A 21,220-nucleotide genomic window follows, 5' to 3' on the forward strand; every position below is an offset into this window, starting at 1 on the left:
TGTCACTAGACCATATATCCAGAGTTACTTCCCATCCCTGTCTTTAGAACAACATATCCATAGTAACTTCCCATCCCTGTCTTTAGAACAACATATCCAGAGTTACTTCCCATCCCTGTCACTAGAACAACATATCCAGAGTTACTTCCCATCCCTGTCACTAGAACAACATATCCAGAGTTACTTCCAGTTACTGTCACTGGAACAACATATCCAGAGTTACTTCCCTTCCCTGTCTTTAGAACAACATATCCAGAGTTACTTCCCATCCCTGTCACTAGAACAACATATCCAGAGTTACTTCCAGTTACTGTCACTGGAACAACATATCAAGAGTTACTTCCAGTTACTGTCACTGGAACAACATATCCAGAGTTACTTCCAGTTACTGTCACTGGAACAACATATCCAGAGTTACTTCCCATCCCTCTCACTAGAACAACATATCCAGAGTTACTTCCCATCCCTGTCTTTAGAACAACATATCCAGAGTTACTTCAAATCCCTGTCTTTAGAACAACATATCCAGAGTTACTTCCCATCCCTGTCACTAGAACAACATATCCAGAGTTACTTCCAGTTATTGTCACTGGAACAGCACATCCAGAGTTACTTCCCATCCTTGTCACTAGACCATATATCCAGAGTTACTTCCCATCCCTGTCTTTAGAACAACATATCCAGAGTTACTTCCCATCCCTGTCACTAGAACAACATATCCAGAGTTACTTCCAGTTACTGTCACTGGAACAACATATCCAGAGTTACTTCCCTTCCCTGTCTTTAGAACAACATATCCAGAGTTACTTCCCATCCCTGTCACTAGAACAACATATCCAGAGTTACTTCCAGTTACTGTCACTGGAACAACATATCCAGAGTTACTTCCAGTTACTGTCACTGGAACAACATATCCAGAGTTACTTCCAGTTACTGTCACTGGAACAACATATCCAGAGTTACTTCCCATCCCTCTCACTAGAACAACATATCCAGAGTTACTTCCCATCCCTGTCTTTAGAACAACATATCCAGAGTTACTTCAAATCCCTGTCTTTAGAACAACATATCCAGAGTTACTTCCCATCCCTGTCACTAGAACAACATATCCAGAGTTACTTCCAGTTATTGTCACTGGAACAGCACATCCAGAGTTACTTCCCATCCTTGTCACTAGACCATATATCCAGAGTTACTTTCCATCCCTGTCACGAAAATATCATATCCAGAGTTACTTCCCTTCCCTCTCACTAAAACAACATATCCAGAGTTACTTCCCATCCCTGTCACGAGAATATCATATCCAGAGTTACTTCCCATCCCTGCCACTAGACCAACATATCCAGAGTTACTTCCCTTCCCTGTCTTTAGAACAACATATCCAGAGTTACTTCCCATCCCTGTCACTAGACCAACATATCCAGAGTTACTTCCCTTCCCTCTCACTAGAACAACATATCCAGAGTTATTTCCCTTCCCTGTCACTATAACATCATATCAAGAGTTACTTCCCATCCCTCTCACAAAAGTGAGTGAGTGAGTTTGATTTTACGCTGCTTTTAGCAATATTCCAGCGATATCACGGCGGGGGACACCAGAAATGGGCTTCACACATTGTACCCATGTCGGGAATCGAACCCGGGTCTTCGGCGTGACGAGCGAACGCTTTAACCATTAGGCTACCCGACCGCCCCCCTCTCACAAGAACCAAGCTCCTTCCCAGCACGTGACACCTTCATTACACTCTCTGTAACATCGCTGCCACCAGTGTGGGCGCGGCCATTACAATAATCTTGAAATTTGCCCTCTAATCCCAAATGTAGTAACGTTGATACTTTTGTTTATGTCTTTGGGGATGCCATCATATTTCATTTTGAAAAGGTTTTCGACTGACCATATTTTCCGGATGAATTTACTTTGTTGTTTGCATAATCAGATTGGTTTGAGATTGCAGACTAACGGAAAATCAACCAACTTATCCCTTACATTCTTACTATATCAACAACACGAATGTTTTAATGAAACAGAAATTCAAATTGACAAACGAAGAAAGTAATTCATCAGCAGTAAATGTATTCGGCGTCACGACAGTTGTCACTTGTTTGTAAACATAACGGTCATTGGTTTGCGAGTTCAACTCCAAGCATGGTTGGGGCCACCTATTCACAGTGGTGAGTTTTGACTGGTGGCAGCTATAGTATAGAGAGCTCCGCAAACGGGCTATCGCTGTGAGGAGCTTGCACTAGAACATCATGTCCAGAGTTACTTCCCTTCCCTGATACAAGAACATCATATCCAGGGTTATTTCCCTTCCCTGATACTAGAACAGCATATCCAGAGTAACTTCCTTTCCCTGTCACAAGAACCAAGCTCCTTCCCAGCGCGTGACACCTTCATTACACTCTCGGTAACATCGCTGCCAACAGTGTTGGCACGGCCATTACAAGAATCTTGAAATTTGCCCTCTAACCCCATATGTAGTAACGTTTAATAACTTTTGTTTATGTCTTTGGGAATGTCATTATATTTCATTTTGAAAACGTTTACAACTGACCATGTTTTCCAGATGAATTTACTTTGTTGTTTTAATAATAAGATTGGTTCGAGATTGCAGACTAATGGAAAATCAACCAACTTCTCCCTTACATTCTTCCTACAGGAATTAAAGATGATAGTTTTAATGAAATAGAAATTCAAATTGACAAAGAAAGAAAGTAATTCATCAGCGGTAAGTGTATTCGGCGTCATGACAGTCGTCACATGTTTGTAAACATCACGGTCATTCGGTTGCGAATTCGACTCCAAGCATGGTTGGGGCCACCTATCACAGTGGGGAGTTTTGACTGGTGGCAGCGATAGTATAGAGAGCTCTGCGAACAGACTATCGCTGTGGGAGCTTGTCACAAGAACATAATATCCAGAGATAAATTGACACACTCCTCGTGTAAATGGTGTCCATGTCAAAAACAAAATAAGATATAAAGTCGTAGAGCTGAACTATGCCACACTTGCTCCACCTAGTGCAGTTCCTCCTTCCCCCTCCTCATCACATGGTGAGAGCTACTTACGTGAAAGGCACTGGAAAGGCAAACCTCTCCTTCAGATCCACAGACAGAAATGGGACGTATTCTCGACTGTTGATTTTTGAGGTGCTCCTGGAAATACGGAATGATAATTGCATTTCAAAGACACAAATTTCCTCAATGAACTGATTTCTTTGCTCATGTCAGTCCAATTATTGGCTTCATTTATTGTGTCTCTCAAGATTCTATGTCACTGTCAATTCACTTTGTAATCCAGACCACTTGCAAAAGAGTAGAGAAAAAACACTTTAGGTATGATTCCTTAGGCCAACATATTGAGAATTGACCTGGTATCAACACCATATTGATGTCATTATCCACGCTTCAGTGATGGAGTTATAACAATTGCAAAAACTAGAACCATAGCGCTGTAGCTCATCTACATATGTAGTCAACAGTTCGAAATGACAAGGACAGAGACTTAACAAAAGTTACTGTCAGCATTGATTTTCATATATTTTCTGCATTATTACTAGCGACTCAAATCTACCACTAAAATCTAATGGTTTGACCAAAATACAATGTCATCAATAGGAGTAGTAGTTAGTATTGCAGAGCAATGGCCGTAAATAGATCTTTCAATACACTGAAAATCTGATTAAAAAAGCTTAAATAAATTAAGGTGTCATCATTGGTGGGAACACGCATGTGCTTCATTGCTCGTGTGGTTTCAGTGAAGATGGTGCATTCACTACCAACAAACGTGGAAAGGTGAATTAAAGGTAAAAACATAGATTATTGTGAAAAAAGGAGCATGTGTCGAGCCTTACTACTAACACACATGCCAAGTGTCATTAGATTTTGATTCTGTAATGGATATAAATAGCTTCTTAATATAGTTGCCATGGTTGTTATATTGAAGTTCAGTCGCCTGAACAAATTCAGGGGTCATCATTGGTTGAAAGAAGCATGTGAAGTGAAGTGTCATAGGTCATTGGTTTCTGGAGGAGATGATTTTTAGAGTCTCATACAGTGAAGTGCATTGCAGTTTCACATAACCTTAACACAAGAGACTTGCAAAATGCTCTAATAATATGTAACACTTGAACTGTTTTTCAGATATATACAATTATTAAACAGTAATTTTTTATATCCTTCAATAACAAATGATAAACAAAAAATAACATTAACTATTAAACAGCTAAAAAACAAAGTACTACAGCTAGTACTGTTTCCTTCCATAATGTATTTACACTTGATACCTAATTACTGCTATCTCTTCCTTGGTGTAGGAGGAGGCCCCCACATTGGTTGGCCCTGAAGTCGGGGGAGGGGGGCCCGGCATCCCCTGGGGTTGTGGACGCGCCCGTGGTTTATCATCATCCTCTGAAAAGGCTCCAAAGCCAAGAGGGGGCATAACTCTTCCTGGTTGGTTTGGGAGTTGTTTCCCTTGGTTATTATTAGGACTGAGAGGTTTGCGCTTCTTCTTCAAGTTTTCAGCTCTGTCAAAATAAACAAATTTGAAGCATTGTTATCTCCAGTGAAACCTCAGATGAGTACAGTAGGGTACACCTCAACATAATTAAAGTGACATTACTATGTACTAACTAGCAGGTGATCTGGAAATTAATCCCAATAATTTCACAGGGAACTGAACCATCTACAAAACAGGTTTCTGTATTTTAATGAAGTTGAAATGGGGATTGCCAGCTATGACTGTTGCAACTGTGTTGTGAGTGGCTGTATACTACCTGTCCAGAGCCTGGGTTGCCATCTTTGTCACTTTAGCTTGGAGGGAGGAGTCGGTTGTATCATTTCTCTGTTAAAGTAAAAGTCATAATCTTTACATCTTGCTTTCTTATCACGTGAAAACAGTTCTAGAGAGCTATTCATGTGAATGTTTATTCATGCAGTGTAGAAAGTACACAGACACAATAATAGTCCACAATGGTAGTGGCCAACCCCCAAATACCCACCCACCCCTGTACAATGAGTACCGGGTGGTCATCTCATAACTTCTGCATTTGGTGTCATGAAATAATACATTTAGAAATATTACTGCATATTAAACACAGAACTCTATATCAATCTACTTTCCTATATTTAATGGCATGACCTACACATATGTGATGGTGTTTTCCAGTATTAACCCAGAATATAAGTCTGCCTAAGTTCATCACAAATGATAAGGAAACGGACCTCATCCTCTAACATTATACTACATATACATATACCATATACTTTCTAGTTTCAGTGACAAAACAAATCCACATCTAAAGTGTACGAGAACTGAAAGAAATTTACAAGTATCTAAATTAAAAAACACAATAGGTTTATCTCCTTTGCTATAAAACAATGGGATCCACATTCTGATATTTTGAAAAATACATTGTTTATTGAGATTCAAGCCAAGGAAACATGAATATGCTTCCATATGAAATTTAGAAACACATCGCATTTGGCATGGCAACAAGTTTATTGTGTTCTTCATATTGAATATTTGATTAATGTTTATCAGAACATCCAATTTAAGTGGAATAGATATGGAGAAGGATAGATTTTCTAGAAGTGTTTGTAGTTTCAAGTCGTACTAATCAATATTCAAGCTATATGAAAGCAACATGTAAATAATCTATAGTGTGGACCAGAAAATCCCTTCATCACCATTGATCCAAGCCATGTGGGTGCTATGAAACGCAATCAAGAAAACTGTCGATCCTGACAACCAATTCTACAAGCCACCTCCTACACCAAGCACAGCTTGCTGTGGACCAAGTCTTATCTGGGAGCTTCCTGTGAAGGAATGGTGTCTGACTCCAGCATATGACAAGGGACATTCACTTGGGACACATAGCTTATTCTAAGTAACACCAACTGTCTTTTAATAACAAAAATTAAAAAATCCATGACATATCCATCTTTCAATGAAATTTCAGGCATGCCAAACATGAAACATTGGTGCTGTCATGAACAATGGATAATTTGTATCGTTCACTTCTGAACAATGCAGCAATGTGCAATAGGACCAGTCAGCTTGGAGACCACCTGTTCTATACAGAATCATTACAGAATTACTATACAAAGAAGCTATGAAAGGGAGTGCTCCATAAAAAAAACAATAAACGTTGGTACTTACAACATTGACAATGTCAACAAATGTTATCAATACACATACACTTTTGCCACAAATACTCATCAACAATACTCCTGCAACAGATACCATTTATTTCATTAACAAACTTTGACACAAGAGTGGTATCTAACTAAGCCTAGCTGCCTGAAATGCTTCTTAATAGACTTAATAGGCATTTTATATTTTTTCACTGATCCAGATTATAAGACAGCTAAATAGTTACTTAACTTCTTTCATAGGCATTTAGAAGTACTAAGTAAGGATAAGAATTTATGGATGAACAACTTCTTTATTATAATTAAGACCGACGTTTCTGTGTAGGTTCTAACACCGTTATCAAGCAAGTGATATCCAGCCACAAGCTAGAACCATCAGGAGCAGTGTACCACATTCCGTGCAATTGTGGACAAGCTTACATAGGACAAACATCTAGGACCCTCAAAACCCGAATTAAAGAACATCAAAGCTCAGTCTCCAAAGATAACTCCAAACCAGCTCTATCAGACGAAATCCATGACAACCCAAGCCACAGCATTCAGTGGGATAAAGTCAAAGCCCTCACCACCAACCTCAAAGACTTCAAAATCAGAAAACTAAAGAAAAAGGAAAAAGAAGCCATCAACATCAAAAGACTCCAACCGTCAATCAACTGTGACCATTCCCCCACCCCCCAGCCCACTTCCCGTCGTACCATCAACTCATCAAAGACCCAAATCAGCCATAATCCTGTTGTTTATATTACTGACTTCATCCTTTGTTTATGTCACTGACTTCACTGATGATTGTCATTACTACCCTTGTGTGTACATAACAGGCTTCTCTACTCCAGTATAACTACAGCTGATATCTACTCTACTGTATAAACATTGCCTCCTACCTGTATATATTCTTGTCACTCACACTCTGTATATTTAAGACGAGAGCAGGCAATATTATCGTTCTGGGGACGAACATCAAACCCTTTGGTTAAAAAGATATGGCAAGACAAAAACACTCGAGATGAGGCCCTAGCTCGAAAAAATCCCTCACTAAAGCCATCTGGGATATTAGTACGTGAACTCATTCGAAGTCACAATTGCGATGACATTCAGCCTCCAGAAAGTCACTACAAAGGGTTACACCCTCCCTGGACTTTACAAACTCCCAAAGTTGACACTGCTTTAACATCAGAAGTCACTAAAAGAGAAAACCCAACCCTACTACGTTCAGTAGCTATCACTAAAATTCAAACTACCTGGGACAGCTGGGCCCATATATACACTGATGGATCCAAGAATCCTATCAACAACAGTGCTGGTTACGGGATCCATATCCACAGCTCCAAACCCCAAGCACATTCAGTTCGCTTGCCCGATGGTCAGTCAGTATTCACGGCTGAATTGGAGGCAATTCATCATGCACTCAAACTCATACCGGAACTCCCGGAAGCAAAGGCAGTCGTCCTATCAGACTCGCTAAGTGCACTTCAGGCCATCAGTGGAAGAAACTCAAACTCCAGGCCAAACACAGTCAACAATATTCTATACGAATATACAAAACTATCGGACCAAGGGCAACAGGTGGAGCTGTGTTGGATCCCCTCTCACATAGATATTCATGGAAATGAAAAAGCAGACTCACTGGCGAAGCTAGCTCTAGACAAAGCGGATATACAGCCTATTCCCTTTAGTAAACTAGAGATAAAAAGCAAAATCAAAGCCTCCATAGCAAAAAGATGGCAAACCCAATGGGACGCAAGTAAGATCGGCAGATGGCTATACAAAATTCAACCCAAGGTCCAACAAAAGCCAAACTCATACTCAAATGAAAGGAAAATTGAAACTGCTATCTCACGCCTCAGACTTGGTCACAAAAAGCACTATGACAAGGTTTGTTCATCTTGCAATCAGGCTGAAACCATTGACCACCTGTTACTAGAATGTCAAGACCATGCCCCGGCCCGGGCTAGGTTAAAACAAGAATTGCAGTTAGATCCGCTATCTGTCATAGATCTCCTAAAGCCAAGAGATGCAATAGCAAAGGCCAAACTAACTCTATTTCTGAGAGATGGACAGCTGCTCGAACGTATATAAACAGAGCAGCCAAGGATAAAAATGAAATCATATCAATATAAGAAAATAGAAATCATATCAATGCAAAAACAGAAATTATGTGAACACCGAACTCACAATAGATATGTGAACCCTTCTCACACACAGGAGTCCCAAAGAGGGACAGGTCAGCCGAAATTGCCTAGGCAGAAGGCGACCTCTTAAACACCTAATGCAACAACAACAACACTCTGTATATCACTGATAATGGTGTTAGAACCTACACCGAAATGTCGCTCTTAATTATAATAAAGAACTTGTTCATCCATAAATTCTTATCCTTAAATAGTTACTTGTTTTCAGTGTATCTGATTCTGAATGTCATGTTGGACTACCTACTATTTTGATAAATAGTTCCACAGCTTCTGAGTACAGTTCAACAGCATCTTCTTCATTGTCATTCTCATCCTCGTCAAATGCCTGATGAAGGAGGAACTGGGCTCGCTCCAGATCTTGCTGCAAGACACAATGACTCACTGTATACTACCCATGCTAACAGCATCAAGAGGAGGAACTGGGCTCCAGATCTTGCTGCAAGACACAATGACTCACTGTACATACTACCCATGCTAACAGCATCAAGAGGAGGAACTGGGCTCCAGATCTTGCTGCAAGCTCTCTATCTCAATGTTTGCTTCATGTAAAACACTGCATATTCCAGATGACTATACCTGTTGTTGACTTTTGCCAGGGAGCTGTGCTTTGTTGTTGGGTGTTTGACTTGAAACTGAAATCACATAAATATACAACAGTAAACATATCTTTAATGTTTCTCATCATTCATGGTGTTATCTGTGTGCTACTATCACTTAGACTGAATTGTCAATCCTGGCAAACCTAACTAAACCTACCCAAAGTATAACTGCAGTATGGGAAGACTCTATCTCAATGTGTGCATTGCCTACTCTCTGGGAAGACTCCCTATCTCAGAGTGTGTAATGCCTACACCTTGGGAAGACTCTCTGTTTCAATGTGTGAATTGCCTACACCCTGGGAAGACTCCCTACCTCAAAGTGTGCATTGCCTACTCTCTTGGAAGACTCTCTACCTCACAGTGTGCATTGCCTACATTCTGGGAAGACTCTCTATCTCAGAGTGTGCATTGCCTACTCTCCTGGAAGACTCCCTACCTCAGAGTGTGTAATGCCTATACTTTGGAAGACTCTGTCTCAATGTGTGCACTGCCTACTCTCTTGGAAGACTCCCTACCTCAGAGTGTGCATTGCCTACTCTCTTGGAAGACTCCCTACCTCAGAGTGTGCATTGCCTACTCTCTGGGAAGACTCCCTACCTCAATGTGTGCATTGCCTACTCTCTTGGAAGACTCTCTACCTCAATGTGTGCATTGCCTACTCTCTTGGAAGACTCTCTATCTCAGAGTGTGTAATGCCTATCCTTTGGAAGACTCTATCTCAGAGTGTGCATTGCCTACTCTCTGGGAAGACTCTCTATCTCAGAGTGTGCATTGCCTACTCTCTGGGAAGACTCTCTATCTCAGAGTGTGTAATGCCTATCCTTTGGAAGACTCTATCTCAGAGTGTGCATTGCCTACTCTCTGGGAAGACTCTCTATCTCAGAGTGTGCATTGCCTACTCTCTGGGAAGACTCTCTATCTCAGAGTGTGCATTGACTACTCTCTTGGAAGACTCACTACCTCAGAGTGTGCATTGCCTACTCTCTTGGAAGACTCTCTATCTCAGAGTGTGCATTGCCTACTCTCTGGGAAGACTCTCTATCTCAGAGTGTGCATTGACTACTCTCTTGGAAGACTCTCTACCTCAGAGTGTGCATTGCCTACTCTCTGGGAAGACTCCCTATCTCAGAGTGTGCATTGCCTACTCTCTTGGAAGACTCCCTACCTCAGAGTGTGCATTGCCTACTCTCTGGGAAGACTCTCTACCTCAGAGTGTGCATTGCCTACACCCTGGGAAGACTCCCTACCTCAATGTGTGCATTGCCTACTCTCTGGGAAGACTCTCTACCTCAAAGTGTGCATTGCCTACTCTCTTGGAAGACTCCCTACCTCAGAGTGTGTAATGCCTATACTTTGGAAGACTCTGTCTCAATGTGTGCACTGCCTACTCTCTTGGAAGACTCCCTACCTCAGAGTGTGCATTGCCTACACCCTGGGAAGACTCCCTACCTCAATATGTGCAATGCCTACTCTCTGGGAAGACTCTCTACCTCAGAGTGTGCACTGCCTACTCTCTTGGAAGACTCACTACCTCAGAGTGTGCATTGCCTACTCTCTTGGAAGACTCCCTACCTCAATGTGTGCATTACCTACTCTCTTGGAAGACTCTCTATCTCAGAGTGTGCATTGCCTACCCTCTTGGAAGACTCCCTACCTCAGAGTGTGCATTGCCTACTCTCTGGGAAGACTCCCTACCTCAATGTGTGCATTGCCTACTCTCTTGGAAGACTCCCTACCTCAATGTGTGCATTGCCTACTCTCTGGGAAGACTCTCTACCTCAAAGTGTGCATTGCCTACTCTCTTGGAAGACTCCCTACCTCAGAGTGTGTAATGACTATACTTTGGAAGACTCTGTCTCAATGTGTGCACTGCCTACTCTCTTGGAAGACTCCCTACCTCAGAGTGTGCATTGCCTACTCTCTGGGAAGACTCCCTACCTCAATGTGTGCATTGCCTTCTCTCTGGGAAGACTCTCTTTCTCAGAGTGTGCATTGCCTACTCTCTTGGAAGACTCCCTACCTCAATGTGTGCATTGCCTACTCTCTTGGAAGACTCTCTACCTCAGAGTGTGCATTGCCTACTCTCTGGGAAGACTCCCTACCTCAATGTGTGCATTGCCTACTCTCTTGGAAGACTCCCTACCTCAGAGTGTGTAATGCCTATACTTTGGAAGACTCATGTACTCACCTGACTGTTTGAGTGCTTCAGCTCGCAGCATGTACTCACCTGATTGTTTGAGTGCTTCAGCTCACAGCATGTACTCACCTGACCGTTTGAGTGCTTCAGCTCGCAGCATGTACTCACCTGACCGTTTGAGTGCTTCAGCTCCCAGCATGTACTCACCTGACCGTTTGAGTGCTTCAGCTCGCAGCATGTACTCACCTGAATGTTTGAGTGCTTCAGCTCGCAGCATGTACTCACCCGAATGTTTGAGTGCTTCACCTCGCAGCATGTACTCACCTGACCGTTTGAGTGCTTCAGCTCGCAGCATGTACTCACCTGACCGTTTGAGTGCTTCAGCTCGCAGCTTGTACTCACCTGACCGTTTGAGTGCTTCAGCTCGCAGCATGTACTCACCTGAATGTTTGAGTGCTTCAGCTCGCAGCATGTACTCACCCGAATGTTTAAGTGCTTCAGCTCGCAGCATGTACTCACCTGACCGTTTGAGTGCTTCAGCTCGCAGCATGTACTCACCTGATTGTTTGAGTGCTTCAGCTCGCAGCATGTACTCACCTGAATGTTTGAGTGCTTCAGCTCGCAGCATGTACTCATCTGACTGTTTGAATGCTTCAGCTCGCAGCATGTACTCACCTGACTGTTTGAGTGCTTCAGCTCGCAGCATGTACTCACCTGAATGTTTGAGTGCTTCAGCTCGCAGCATGTACTCACCTGACCGTTTGAGTGCTTCAGCTCGCAGCATGTACTCACCTGACCGTTTGAGTGCTTCAGCTCGCAGCATGTACTCACCTGATTGTTTGAGTGCTTCAGCTCGCAGCATGTACTCACCTGAATGTTTGAGTGCTTCAGCTCGCAGCATGTACTCATCTGACCGTCTGAGTGCTTCAGCTCGCAGCATGTACTCACCTGACCGTTTGAGTGCTTCAGCTCGCAGCATGTACTCACCTGAATGTTTGAGTGCTTCAGCTCGCAGCATGTACTCACCTGACCGTTTGAGTGTTTCAGCTCGCAGCATGTACTCACCTGACTGTTTGAGTGCTTCAGCTCGCAGCATGTACTCACCTGACTGTTTGAGTGCTTCAGCTCGCAGCATGTACTCACCTGACTGTTTGAGTGCTTCAACTCGCAGCATGTACTCACCTGACCGTTTGAGTGCTTCAGCTCGCAGCATGTACTCACCTGACTGTTTGAGTGCTTCAGCTCCCAGCATGTACTCACCTGACTGTTTGAGTGCTTCAGCTCGCAGCATGTACTCACCTGACCGTTTGAGTGCTTCAGCTCGCAGCATGTACTCACCTGACTGTTTGAGTGCTTCAGCTCGCAGCATGTACTCACCTGACCGTTTGAGTGCTTCAGCTCGCAGCATGTACTCACCTGACTGTTTGAGTGCTTCAGCTCGCAGCATGTACTCACCTGACTGTTTGAGTGCTTCAGCTCGCAGCATGTACTCATTAGCCTTGTCCAGTATGACCTGGTTGCGGGAGCTATCCGAGCCTCCCAGAGCAGCAGACAGGAGAGCCTGGGCTGCTTCCTGCAACACAAGTGGTCCAATATCTCAGTATATAGTCCTTATCTAAAACCTTTCCTGCACCGTACAGCATCAAAACATCTTTCCAGGTGAATAAATATATAACAAATGTCATGAGCTAGACAACAATTATGATAATACAACAATAATATAATATTATATTTACTTTTCCTTCACAACTGCTGTACATGTCTAAAGGGGCGTGAAAATATCCAGATACTTTTCAATAACTTTATGTAAAGAAAACAACAAAGCGAGCCATAAGGCTCACCTGAATGTTTCAAGCAAGTATGCAACATCAGGTTGTAGGTCATACTAAAACAGTGTTCAAGGTAAATGTGTCTGTCAAATGTTGACTTTGACAGGAAGGACTCAACTGATTTAACTTGCACCAGGTGCATGTTGATATGAAAACTTAGTTGCACCAGACAAAACCAGGTTGTGTGGAAAAGTAATTCTAAGTCAGATAAAAATTTGACAAAGAAAATTAAATGCACTTGGTGCATGTAGACATAAATATTAGGTTGCATTTTTCAATACTAGGTTGCACTTGTGCATGTTTTATGTTGTTGAATAGATCCCTGGCATGTCTATACAAATGTTATGATAACATATACCTCTCTAGCAGCATGTTTTTAATAATAATCTGAACATTTGGTGAAGATGCTCCTATCTTTCTATGATGACTCTTAAAGACTTAAAATGTTAGAAGTATCTTCAAATTCTAGCTGTGAACATGGTACAAGCTTACTATGTAATAAAACTTGGCCGTCTCGTAGTTTCCAGCTTGGTCAAACTGTACAGCCTGATGAGCATACATTCCTGCATCCCGCTCCAACACTGCCGAGTCAACACCATGGTAGCCTGATGTTGGGTCCCCCATAACTACTCTGTCCAAGTGCTGTCTCCTCCTTATTCAATGACACAGTTGGTACAAACTGACCAAATCACATCATCTGCAAATACAGAAATAAACTGCTCTGGTCAACCATGAATGTGTAAATTGACCAACTTCCACAGTTCAGGCTCGGTCTAGATGCTTGGAGAGTATGGCCAACATACACCGAAAAATAAGTTCACAGTGTTTCAGATATATTTTCATCTGCCAAGATTAAATGCTATTCAAATCTAAAATACAGAATGTGTAAGTTCTATCTTCCAGTTGACAAGGGGCAGAGTGAAATCTCTGGAGGACAATATACAAATTATTACAGTCAGATACAGTATTTCAAATACATGTAGTCAATCTATTTTTGAAAAAGTATATCTGTTATTTATTCAGTGTGTTATTCTTGATCAGAGCTACGTTTGCTCTAATTACCCTGGTAGGCTCATCAACATTGTGATTGATAAATGTGCTTGAGTTGGTCCAATATGAATTGTATACTTGCCCCAGGACATTTATTTCATAACCTGCATCACCAAAACATGAAATGCACAGGTAACATGTTCACATTCATCACACAGGGGCATTTTACACAGTGTTGTCATAGTTAAACATATATGGTATTTACTGTTAAATACAAAATTAGTAAAATCTAAATATTTTTTATATTTGTATACTTATCCTGCATTACTCCTTAATGGATCTACTGCTTACCTTGCCTTATGATGTTCCTAACTGAAGAAGAAAAGGTTGTTTCCTCATCAAGTCTATTTTTGTCTGAGGACCACTCGCACAGCTGTAAAGTGATCGTCGGAAGTGACGTCACGTCTCACCACATTACTGATTATCACGCTGTAATAACTGTGTTTCTGAAGCCATAGTGGGGAGGCAGGTCTGCGACGGATGGGACTTCAGACGTAGTAATGAAGGATAAGTATACAATTGTAAAAAATATTTAGATTTTACAAATCGTTTTACTTATCCAGCATTACTCCTTATTGAATCTGTATCAGACGATACAGCGGTGGGCATACCTTCAGATGTAATCCTCAATATGGATAAACCCTTCATACGACATGTGTCAAGAATGAAGCATGATCGGTATTACTCGCTCAATCTTGTCAATGGAGAGAAATGACAATTGAGGATAAGTCCAGGTTAAAAACAATAAGAAGAAAATGGCGTGAGTTAAAATCTAAAGCCTGATAATCAAGACACTGTATGAGTCAGGCAAGACTAGCTCCAGACTGGAGGAATGTGGGGGGACGGGACGTCACACTGGATGATCACGTGACTGCTATGTGAGTGGTCCTCAATCAAATATAGACTTGATTTTGAAAAAAAAAAATTTTCATTAGTTGGGACCATCCCAAGGCACTGTCTCTGTCAAGAGGTAAGCAGTAGATGCATAAAGGAGTAATGCAGGATAAGTAAAAAATAAGCTTATAAAAATGTGTTTGCTGTAAGCATATGTTTCAGGTGCCAGGAAGAAAATGCTAAAATCACTTAAAAAAAGAAGAAGAGCAAAGAAAAGTTTTCCTAACACAGAGGTGAGACGAAATGGAGTTTAGCGTCTCGTTCAAGATTACTGCACTTATATGTTGACGTGCATGCATGTGTGTGTGTTTGTGTGGGTGGGTGCTTGTACTAGTCCAGGCTAATGCTGATTTTGTAGTGCCAGCCCACTGAGATATCATGCCGCAGTTTAACATGAACACCCAACTCAGACACAGTATACAGACACCGAGACGACCAGCCCTTTTTTAGCCCCTTAATGCTGAGCGCCAGGCAGGGAAACAACAAGTACCATCTACTAGCATCTTTTGGTCTATTACGTCCAGAGATCAAACCCCCAAACTTCTGCTCTCCGGGCAGACGTTCTACCACTAGACGACGGAGGCGGTCTCAATAGGCGATAAAATATTACATCAGTGTGTCAACATTCTTATGTACATGCAATAACTCTAAAATATCTATTCAAAATATTCACCTCATTATACATGCATTCATACATGCAAACACGCACACTCATGCACACACAAATGCAATGCTAAGTCCCAGTTCATCTCACCTATAGTGTATTGATATCAAATATACTTATGTTCAGGTGTGTCACCTTGGCAAAGCAGATTCTAGTACATATTGTATGTGACATAATAGAGCACAATGTCATACACATGGTGAGGGCTATTATATTTTATTGCCTCCCTGGGTATATTTATGTTGATGTGCACTCCCATAGTGTGCTAAGGCTACTTGTCGCTCTCATCACTGTATCCATGTATACCATATGTAACTATGTTCATCACTATATCCATGTATACCATATGTAACTATGTTCATCACTGTATCCATGTATACCATATGTAACTATGTTCATCACTGTATCCATGTATACCATATGTAACTATGTTCATCACTACATCCATGTATACCATATGTAACTATTTTCATCACTATATCCATGTATACCATATGTAACTATGTTCATCACTACATCCATGTATACCATATGTAACTATGTTCATCACTGTATCAATGTATACCATATGTAACTATGTTCATCACTACATCCATGTATACCATATGTAACTATGTTCATCACTACATCCATGTATACCATATGTAACTATGTTCATCACTGTATCCATGTATACCATATGTAACTATGTTCATCACTGTATCCATGTATACCATATGTAACTCTGTTCATCACTGTATCCATGTATACCATATGTAACTATGTTCATCACTGTATCCATGTATACCATATGTAACTATGTTCATCACTGTATCCATGTATACCATATGTAACTATGTTCATCACTACAACCATGTATACCATATGTAACTATGTTCATCAGTACATCCATGTATACAATATGTAACTATGTTCATCACTGTAGCCATGTATACCATATGTAACTATGTTCATCACTGTAGCCATGTATACCATATGTAACTATGTTCATCACTGTATCCATGTATACCATATGTAACTATGTTCATCACTACATCCATGTATACCATATGTAACTATGTTCATCACTACATCCATGTATACCATATGTAACTATGTTCATCACTGTATCCATGTATACCATATGTAACTATGTTCATCACTGTATCCATGTATACCATATGTAACTATGTTCATCACTACATCCATGTATACCATATGTAACTATGTTCATCACTACATCCATGTATACCATATGTAACTATGTTCATCACTGTATCCATGTATACCATATGTAATTATGTTCATCACTGTATCCATGTATACCATATGTAATTATGTTCATCACTGTATCCATGTATACCATATGTAACTATGTTCATCACTGTATCCATGTATACCATATGTAACTCTGTTCATCACTACATCCATGTATACCATATGTAACTATGTTCATCACTACAACCATGTATACCATATGTAACTATGTTCATCACTACATCCATGTATACCATATGTAATTATGTTCATCACTGTAGCCATGTATACCATATGTAACTATGTTCATCACTGTATCCATGTATACCATATGTAACTATGTTCATCACTGTATCCATGTATACCATATGTAATTATGTTCATCACTGTATCCATGTATACCATATGTAACTATGTTCATCACTGTATCCATGTATACCATATGTAACTATGTTCATCACTACATCCATGTATACCATATGTAACTATGTTCATCACTGTATCCATGTATACCATATGTAACTATGTTCATCACTGTATCCATGTATACCATATGTAACTCTGTTCATCACTGTATCCATGTATACCATATGTAACTATGTTCATCACTACATCCATGTATACCATATGTAACTATGTTCATCACTGTATCCATGTATACCATATGTAACTATGTTCATCACTACATCCATGTATACCATATGTAACTATGTTCATCACTACATCCATGTATACCATATGTAATTATGTTCATCACTGTATCCATGTATACCATATGTAACTATGTTCATCACTGTAGCCATGTATACCATATGTAACTCTGTTCATCACTGTATCCATGTATACCATATGTAACTATGTTCATCACTACATCCATGTATACCATATGTAACTATGTTCATCACTGTATCCATGTATACCATATGTAACTATGTTCATCACTACATCCATGTATACCATATGTAACTATGTTCATCACTACATCCATGTATACCATATGTAATTATGTTCATCACTGTATCCATGTATACCATATGTAACTATGTTCATCACTGTAGCCATGTATACCATATGTAACTCTGTTCATCACTGTATCCATGTATACCATATGTAACTATGTTCATCACTGTAGCCATGTATACCATATGTAACTATGTTCATCACTACATCCATGTATACCATATGTAACTCTGTTCATCATTGTATCCATGTATACCATATGTAACTATGTTCATCACTGTAGCCATGTATACCATATGTAACTATGTTCATCACTACATCCATGTATACCATATGTAATTATGTTCATCACTGTATCCATGTATACCATATGTAACTATGTTCATCACTGTAGCCATGTATACCATATGTAACTATGTTCATCACTGTATCCATGTATACCATATGTAACTATGTTCATCACTACATCCATGTATACCATATGTAACTATGTTCATCACTGTATCCATGTATACCATATGTAACTATGTTCATCACTACATCCATGTATACCATATGTAACTATGTTCATCACTACATCCATGTATACCATATGTAATTATGTTCATCACTGTATCCATGTATACCATATGTAACTATGTTCATCACTGTAGCCATGTATACCATATGTAACTCTGTTCATCACTGTATCCATGTATACCATATGTAACTATGTTCATCACTGTATCCATGTATACCATATGTAACTATGTTCATCACTGTATCCATGTATACCATATGTAACTCTGTTCATCACTGTATCCATGTATACCATATGTAACTATGTTCATCACTACATCCATGTATACCATATGTAACTATGTTCATCACTGTATCCATGTATACCATATGTAACTATGTTCATCACTACATCCATGTATACCATATGTAACTATGTTCATCACTACATCCATGTATACCATATGTAACTATGTTCATCACTACATCCATGTATACCATATGTAACTATGTTCATCACTGTATCCATGTATACCATATGTAACTATGTTCATCACTACATCCATGTATACCATATGTAACTATGTTCATCACTACATCCATGTATACCATATGTAACTATGTTCATCACTACATCCATGTATACCATATGTAACTATGTTCATCACTACAACCATGTATACCATATGTAACTATGTTCATCACTACATCCATGTATACCATATGTAACTATGTTCATCACTTTACTTCAGGGCAAATCCTCTTCTATTGGTGGATTGTGTCAATAGGCATTTTCATTGATATTCTAAGTGAATTAATACTGATCATAGTAACTATGGGACAGTATAAGATTCAATTTTCTCAAGGCAAAGGAGTTAACTGGCTATATAAGTCCATTTTCCACCCTTTCCAAACTAGGCTGGAATTACAGAGTTATTTTTTTACTGGACTAATGAGTCTATGCATAGTCCAATCAAAATCACACAACAAAATGGACATCTGGTTTGAAAACTGCCATTCAGATTTAGGTCTATTGCAGGGTTTGCAAAACGTGTACCAACAACTTAGTGTCGACAGATATTTTCATAATCTTTTCATGTTTAATCAAGGTGCTCACGTGATTTGATCCACTTCACGAAGTAAGACCTATGTTATTCTTGATTCTCCATCAGGTCATCTTTATTAGGTGACACGATTTTATTTGAAGCAAATGCAAATGATAGGAGAGGTGGAATCTGATTGGGCAATAGTAGGGACAAATAAGGGACACAACTCATAATAACCATGATAACCACTGGTGGCGCTATGATCAAGCCAAGAAATTCCAGCCTAGTTCCGCAAGGGTGAAACTGGACTTTTACAGTCTGTTAACTCCCTTGCCTCGGGAAGATAAGATTCTAGTATTTTTTGACAAGTAATAATTGTAATTTGTTGTGTTGGTACGTTGCATATTTTAACTCTGTGTATCTATTGCCATTGGGCCTTCCTTTCTGTCATCAATCATTATAGATAGACACCTGATATCTTAACCTCAAACGGTGTTTGTGTTCACTAAACCACTCCAGTTAAACAAGGGTTATACCTACATAGCCCTGACACAACACACACAAGGGTGTACATATTCATTATGGTGTTATACCTACATAGCCCTGACACAATACACACAAGGGTGTACATATTCCTTACAGTGTTATACCTACATAGCCCTGATACAACACACACAAGGGTGTACATATACCTTATAGTGTTATACCTACATAGCCCTGACACAATACACACAAGGGTGTACATATTCCTTATAGTGTTATACCTATATAGCCATGACACAATACACACAAGGGTGTACATATACCTTATAGTGTTATACCTACATAGCCCTGATACAACACACACAAGGGTGTACATATACCTTATAGTGTTATACCTACATAGCCCTGACACAATACACACAAGGGTGTACATATACCTTATGGTGTTATACCTACATAGCCATGACACAACACACACAAGGGTGTACATATACCTTATAGTGTTATACCTGTATAGCCCTGACACAACATACACAAGGGTGTACATATTCCTTACAGTGTTATACCTACATAGCCCTGATACAACACACACAAGGGTGTACATATACCTTATAGTGTTATAACTACATAGCCCTGACACAATACACACAAGGGTGTACATATTCCTTACAGTGTTATACCTACATAGCCCTGACACAATACACACAAGGGTGTGCATATACCTTATAGTGTTATACCTACATAGCCCTGATACAACACACACAAGGGTGTACATATACCTTATAGTGTTATACCTACATAGCCCTGACACAATACACAAGGGTGTACATATACCTTATAGTGTTAAACCTACATAGCCATGACACAACACACACAAGGGTGTACATATACCTTATAGTGTTATACCTACATAGCCATGACACAACATACACAAGGGTGTACATATACCTTATGGTGTTATACCTACATAGCCCTGATACAACACACACAAGGGTGTACATATACCTTATAGTGTTATACCTACATAGCCATGACACAATACACACAAGGGTGTACATATTCCTTACAGTGTTATACCTACATAGCCCTGATACAACACACACAAGGGTGTACATATTCCTAATAGTGTTATACCTAAATAGCCCTGACACAATACACAAGGGTGTACATATTCCTTATAGTGTTATACCTACATAGCCATGACACAATACACACAAGGGTGTACATATACCTTATAGTGTTATACCTGTATAGCCATGACACAACACACACAAGGGTGTACATATACCTTATAGTGTTATACCTATATAGCCATGACACAATACACACAAGGGTGTACATATTCCTTATAGTGTTATACCTGTATAGCCATGACACAACACACACAAGGGTGTACATATACCTTATAGTGTTATACCTACATAGCCCTGATACAACACACACAAGGGTGTACATATTCCTTATAGTGTTATACCTGTATAGC

General features: G+C 40.0%; 1 protein-coding gene across 3 annotated transcripts in view; it reads right to left on the reverse strand.

Annotated features, from left to right (window-relative positions):
• The window catches only part of LOC124112100 (calpain-7-like), a 40,863-nt gene that overhangs the window by 17,365 nt on the left and 2,278 nt on the right, over nt 1-21,220 (reverse strand). For 2 of the 3 annotated variants that reach the window (XM_046472057.2, XM_046472058.2), the window contains exons 2-8: nt 13,399-13,603; nt 12,533-12,650; nt 8,918-8,973; nt 8,586-8,702; nt 4,775-4,842; nt 4,286-4,525; nt 3,069-3,155 (exon numbers count right to left, since the gene is read on the reverse strand). In XM_046472057.2, coding sequence (XP_046328013.2) covers nt 3,069-3,155; nt 4,286-4,525; nt 4,775-4,842; nt 8,586-8,702; nt 8,918-8,973; nt 12,533-12,650; nt 13,399-13,530 — 818 coding nt within the window. In that variant the 5' untranslated portion in view covers nt 13,531-13,603. Of the gene's footprint in view, nt 1-3,068; nt 3,156-4,285; nt 4,526-4,774; nt 4,843-8,585; nt 8,703-8,917; nt 8,974-11,128; nt 11,186-12,532; nt 12,651-13,398; nt 13,604-21,220 lie in introns of those variants that run through there. The other variant, XM_046472060.2, reaches the window with a different exon arrangement.

This window comes from Haliotis rufescens, unplaced genomic scaffold (assembly GCF_023055435.1).
Source record: "Haliotis rufescens isolate VD_foot unplaced genomic scaffold, xgHalRufe1.0.p SCAF_10, whole genome shotgun sequence".
Classification (NCBI taxonomy): domain Eukaryota; kingdom Metazoa; phylum Mollusca; class Gastropoda; order Lepetellida; family Haliotidae; genus Haliotis; species Haliotis rufescens.